This window comes from Crocodylus porosus, unplaced genomic scaffold, assembly GCF_001723895.1.
Source record: "Crocodylus porosus isolate Cpor-Errol unplaced genomic scaffold, CroPor_comp1, whole genome shotgun sequence".
NCBI lineage: Eukaryota > Metazoa > Chordata > Crocodylia > Crocodylidae > Crocodylus > Crocodylus porosus.
Window position 1 is genome coordinate 156,510,074 of NW_017728906.1, and position 6,552 is coordinate 156,516,625.

General features: G+C 39.8%; 1 protein-coding gene across 1 annotated transcript in view; it reads right to left on the reverse strand.

Annotated features, from left to right (window-relative positions):
• Nucleotides 1-2,125: 2,125 nt before the first annotated feature.
• The window catches only part of FREM2 (FRAS1 related extracellular matrix protein 2), a gene marked incomplete at its 5' end in the record, with an annotated part of 204,240 nt that continues 199,813 nt past the window's right edge, over nucleotides 2,126-6,552 (reverse strand). Inside the window, one exon of the mRNA XM_019530024.1 lies at nucleotides 2,126-6,073. Coding sequence (XP_019385569.1) covers nucleotides 5,573-6,073 — 501 coding nt within the window. The remainder of the gene's footprint in view (nucleotides 6,074-6,552) is intronic.

Here is a 6,552-nt window from a genome sequence, read left to right on the forward strand (position 1 = left end):
CAGGAGGCACCACTCATACCACAGGCACTCCCCCACCTGGTTGTCACCAGAAGGAACCTGCAAGCTGCAGCCCCCAGTGCCAAACCTGGACCTGGGGGGGAAGCCTCGTTGGTAAGTGGTCCTGCCTGGACAGAAACCTCACAGGTGTAAACAGAAGCAGTGGCAGTGGATCTGGCATCGCTAAATCTATCAGCCATTTCCCTGGGTCTCTTAATCTGCCTCTTCCCTCTTACTGCCCTCCTTTCAAGCACACCTTCCCTAGTAAACTAGCCTGGAAGCTGGCCTTACTGTTCCTTGGCCCCAAGAGCTTCCATTTCCCCTGCTTCCTCACACCAAGCTGGAAGGCTCTCCCCTCAAAAAGGGGTGGTGGTGGGTGCAGAATGGCAAACTGACCTGCAAACTGCTTGCAAGTGGTTTGCCTTTTTTGGTGCCCCTGTTCGCTGGGATCACATATTGCATATGATACAGCATCATTATGGGAAGATGCAAATGTAATGGCATGATGCAATGTTGAACATCACAATTGTTTTGTCTCAAAGGACAAGATACACATTGGAGATACTGGTCAAATTAATGGTCTGATTCTCTCATGCACTTCCATTGCACTACAGTGAGGATGTAAAGAGGGCTATAAGATGGAATTCAGCTTTCTGAGTTTAAAACTGTGTTGGTTGCCAAGAAATAGAAAAGACACCTAACCACATCCTTGCAGATGTTATTTTTGTGAAACTCTATGTTTGTGTTCCCCTACAGTCAAGATATGTGGTGCTACTAAAAACAAAAAAGGTAGGAAAAGAAAACAATGCAAAAGGATATGTGATAGCCCAGGAAACCTTGTTTCAGCCTTTAATTACAAAAAGTGGAGAGTGAAAATACCTTCATAAGCCAAATAAAACTACTTGGCATTATCCTTTTGTCTCTCTCAGCAGTTTTATTATCTAGGCATCTCATCTCTAGCCTGTTCAGATTATATACATTTATAGGATATATGCAGTTGAAAGGGCAAGTGACTGCTCACAGCTTGGTAAGCTTTCCCTAGCAGGAGATCTTGGCTGAAGGAAGGTTGGGGTTAGTCAGCTGGCAGAGACCTCTAGGGGTGGCAAAATATAGCTTTCATCCTCTGTCACTGCAGACCATTTCAAAGTTTTATTTCTGTCACTCCAAGCCAGAGATTTATTGCTCTTTACACATATTGTTGCTCATAGGATATTATATCCTTCCTAAAACATTTTGCTAACCTCGGTGAAATCACTTCTGGTTTACGCCAATATAAGTTAGAAAACCATCCAGCCTGGTACCTTTAGGCTACAAACAGATATTGCACTTGTTTCAGGAGAAACCATTTTATCCTGGGACAAAGTGCAGTCATTCATATGTCCCTGTCTGTCCTAGGACACTGCAAAGAACCTCTGAAAAATTGTCCCAGGATTGCATCATTGAATCAATGCAGAAAAACGGCACTTCATTCAGCTGTTCACTAAACCCTGATTGGAAGGGTGATGTGTGTACATACCAATTCCAGGACCTTCCTGTTTCAGGACAAACAAAGGCACAACTTGCCCTGGGACAAAGCAAAGTCTGGTTCCTAGCCTTAAGAGTACAAAAAATGATCCTTGATAGGGAATATCCACTCTTTCTCTATTGTGCACTCCAATGGTTAGCCAGGAGAAAAAACACTACTTAGATTAAAAACCAAACATCTTTATACTAAACATTTTTGGCTGAGATACAAATTGCAATAAGAATGAAAAAAAGTGAGGTTTATTGTAGGCACTGTAATAAATTTGTGCTCATCTGTCTGTGCTACAATTTACAGTTTGGGACCAATCCTAGTATTTTGATACTTACATAGAATATATTCAAAATTGGTAATGAAAGGGGGAAGTAGCTTTATTTTTTTTCCTGATACAAATGCCAAATATCATGGCCAAAGGCTTTAACAATAAGCTGGTTCAAATAAATATGGTGCAAAGTATTCTGACAAAGTGTAACAAAATCTATATGTAGTTGAATTACAAATTACAACAAAGCAATTACTGTAAAAAAGACCTAACAAAGGGAATTATTACTGCAGGTATAAGGAGGACCATGGGAGTGAGGACTCAGAACACAATCTGCAAATAGGTTAAATACATATATTTTTAGTTTATTCCAGGGATAAATATAAATGTAATTGTGCACAGTGATTGGGAACAAGGCACTGATTCAGGTTGCTATAAACCAGGCATTTTGTTAAAGAGAAGGGCAAACATTTATAAGCCTCAAGGCATCCTGCTGAAGTCCAAAATCCTGAAGCTCTAATAAGAAGGCATTCTGTTACAGAGGTCTTTATAGTCCACCAAAGTCTAAGAAATCCAATTGGCTAACTGAGACAAATTTACTCAATGGGAGTTTTCCAAGGGAGGGCTTTGAGTCTTACCACATGTGTCTTATTAATACTTGTCTGTCTTTTCAGTATTTGTTTTTGTCTCTGCCTCCCCCTTAAACATTTTAATCAGCAGGTTTGAGTCTATATTATTTCATGAATTAAAAAGAAAATAGAGGCTTTAAACCTTGTCAAAGCAAAGATCTTGTGTAGGTCCAGGGCAGCACTATAACTATGCCACACAGTTTTTTATTTAAAAATAAAGTACCAGTACAATAGAGTAACCTAAGCAATAATGACTACAATGTTGACTAGGTTCAATATTTGGCTTACAATATAAAGGCTTCTGAGCTGGATTCGTAAAAAAGGATAGCAAAAAGATCTTCTCTGATTTTACCAACGGCATTCCTGTTTGTTAAAATTCAAAAGCAGAAAAATAGCTTTTGTGATAAATTTAAGTATTTACTATATATATATTTTAAAAGATGACCTCCACTTTTAGAAAACAGGCATTTTATAAATATTAAAAATGAAGTATTATTTACATATGTTCCATTTTGCCATAAATTCATTGATTGTTGATTCTCTGTACAGGTAAATCCTAGGAGACAAATTGTGAATCTGATTGTGCATTGTTTAATGACTATAATACCTACTGGGCTCAATACCTGGATTGTTGGATTACTGACTTCATAGCCAGAAATAACAAATATCCGGTATGAGACCCACAGTGGGAATGGTATACAGACACAAAGGGACATCAGCTCCTAAGTTACTGTTATTATTTTAACCACTTCTAAATTTGGACTAAATGCAAGTAATATCTACCAGTCAAATCTTTGATAAATTTGGCATACATATGAACATGGGTACCAAAGCCATGAGTATAGTTGGGTCTCTCTCCTCCACTCAGGGTCAGACCAGTCACTGTATTTGAGGTCAGGAAGGAATTGTATCCTATGGTCATGTTGGTATGGACCGGGGTGGGGAGGGCTGTCTTCTTCTGTAATGGAGTGGGGAGGGAGGGTGTTGTCTGCCCTCTACTTGGGATCTTGAGTGTATATTAACAATCTTTTACAGGAGCAGGATGTTGGCTGCTGTGGTTCCCTGCTTTAACTGTGGCAGGTTAGGGAGTTATGTTTTGCATTGTCAGGGTTGACAGTAAGTAGTTTTACCAAGAAGTCAGATTATGTATTTGTATAGGATGGTTTGGATAGGCATGTACCTGCCTCAGGCAGGAGTTGGACTCAATGACCTCCAAAGGTCCCTTCCAGTCCTACTTCTTTATGACTCTATGATTAAAAGAGCAAATAAATGGTGAATACAGCCGGGTAAAGACACAATAAACTGGATGCTTTTTGGACTTCTCTGAATAATGGTTTCAAGAGTGAAATCTTTTTGGTAATATTGAGGGCTTATCTGCTCTCAGGCTGATTTAAATAGGGTATGCTCATATATCTCTAAGAGTGGAATTTACCCTTAGCTTGCTGAACACGTCTTTCAATTATACAGTTCTAAAAAGGAAACCTGAATCAATGGGCTACATTCAGGTCTAATCCACACTGAGGCAAACCTGGAACATTCCTTTTAAATCAGTGGAATCTAATCAGTGTAAATCCAGAGCAATAGAGATTGGAATATATCCCTTTGGGATACTGTTGGAGTGATGTACCTGTATTGGGCCAGGAAGAAGGCATGAATTTTTGGGGATGATATCTTTTACTGAACCAACTGCATGGTTGGAATAGGTTTGGACAAGCTCTTGAATGCAGTGCATTTGCCATCAGGTCCTGCATTTGAACGATTGTCTGAATTTATCCCAGCCATACAGCTGGTACAATAAAAGATACCACCCACAAAACTCCTTCTTTTCAGGATTCTGTGTAAGGAGAAAAAATCATTCTAGAACATCCTGGGAGTCTGATCTTGAACTCATTCTGGTTTAACTTTCATAGCATGGACTCTGAAGATTGCAGAGCTTTTGGGGACCAGAAGCTGGCAAGATACTTTTGGATGGATCTTGTCTTAGCCAGATAAGCACTGAAAAGCACTTCAGTGAAACATGATTGAACCAAAATGGCTGAGAGAAAACAAGAATCATCCTTCCAAAAGTCCAGTTACGCATAAAAAACAGCATGTTCACCAAGAGGTGCAATGATTATGCATTAACTTTAATAAATACTACTTTCTCCCACTAAATGCTTTTTTTTTTTTCTTCACAGTGTTGCTGTTAACATGGTAACTAATTTTTAATCACTGGATTTAACATCTCAGCTCCTAGGCTCAGTTCAAACAGAACTTTGTCTTCTGCGCTTTGAATCTAACACTAATCTTCCTCCAGACACTGAAATGCTAGCAGAGCTCACATTTCCCAAAATGGGATGCACACTGACAAAAACAATGTGTTGTACAATGCTTTTATAAAAACTGAAGAGGACAAAACTGTCCAACTTGTATAAAATCAAGCTTCCTTCTGGATGTTATTATATTCTTTGGTTTTATATAAACTTAAATAAGAAAAAAAAAAGAGTTGATTGTAAATCCCTACAAAAGAGAAAGTAAATGTATACCAGGATATGTGCCCTGTTATAATGTCTAATCTAGCCTCCTTTTGGAAAAGTTCAGTTACACGTAGGGGCTGAAATTCATTCTTGGTGCAATTTAACTGAAGCAAAAAAATTTATACCTGGGAAGAATTAAGCCTGAGGAATTTTACCACTCTTCAGACTACAAGCAACCCCAAGGTTTTTGTGAGAAAAATTAAAACCTGACTAAAAAGCATAAGCCTTGTAACCTCTTATGTATTCAAGAGGACAGTAAGAACAGACTTCCTCTTGGACTGGAAAGAGGGGCTCACTAGCACCTTTGGAAAGTTTCTTCTCTTTTTTAATGCAAAAACACCTCACAAAATCAAAACAAAAAGCTCTTCCTCACAATGCAGTTTCTTGCAGTGCCACTCAACACTAGTGCATGATGTAAGGGCGTCAGGATGGCCTAGTGTACAAAACAGGAGGCTCATTTGGATTCTTCCTTGGTGTCTGAGAATAGTAGCGAGAGTTCAAATCAAAATTTTCAAGTACATCTAGAGCCACGGAAACATTTTATTCCAGCGGGTAATGGTGACCTTCTGCTAACAAGGTGCAGTTCAATTTTGTTTCGAGGCACTCTGGGGATTGGTTCCATTCCCGTGGTCTTGTCCCATGGTCATCAAACCTCTGAGCTGTCACTGGTATAATTTTGTGGTGGCATCATTGGCTCACTGCTGCCTGACTCCTTTGCAGCTTCCTTCTCTGAGTTCTGTTTATGCTTTAACAGCAAAATAATGATTGCAGTTAAACAGATGGTGAGGAAAACAGCCGCCGCTCCACCAATGATTGTGACTATGTTGACTTCTGGGGCACGGTTATTCAGTTCCCTGGGGAGAATTCCACTGACAGTAACTTCCCTCTGGGGAATTTGTTTCTTGTTGATGCGGTCTAGGGCTATGTGCTGAATGTTTGTTCCTCTGTTGTTTTCTCTCCCAATTTCTTTAGCAAGTTCTGGAGCTTCCTTGACCCCTCTCTTCTGGCGTATCTGCACTGAATTCCCACCTCTGATGACAGAATGGTACTTGTGTTCCACACTTCTTTTGCCAATACCTCGGTTGGTGTTTTCTTTTGATCTTACAGTGTAGATTGTGTGTATATACCATTCTCTACCCAAAGACACCTAGAAGACACAGCATTTTGTTTCAAGTTACCCAAAGTAAGTGATTAAATACCAACACAAACTATGAGGTACATTGCCAGCTGTTTTATCATCACTTGTTAAATATCATTTGTTAGGATGGTGCTCCTGAAATCCATGCCCTGAAAGGCTTCATTGTATGCCTAGACTTCTTGTATAAAGAACTAGGGTTGTGGCCCTGCTTTAAAAGCAGAGATACTTGGACCATTCTATCTTCAGGGATGAGCCCCAGTCTGTGCAAACAGTTGGACTGCGTCCCCAAAACGAGGGCATAGAATTAATTGGGAATTTCACAGCCAGCTCACATCTGGTTTTAATAAACTATATTAACCACAACACATGGTCCTCAGGAGCCTTCCTGCAATTTACTTCTGTGTTCTCATTGCCCTTCCTGTCTGTGCATACCACTGTCTCTTGCCATTCTCACTGGAAGGCAAGACGAATTACTAGGTTGTTGGAAG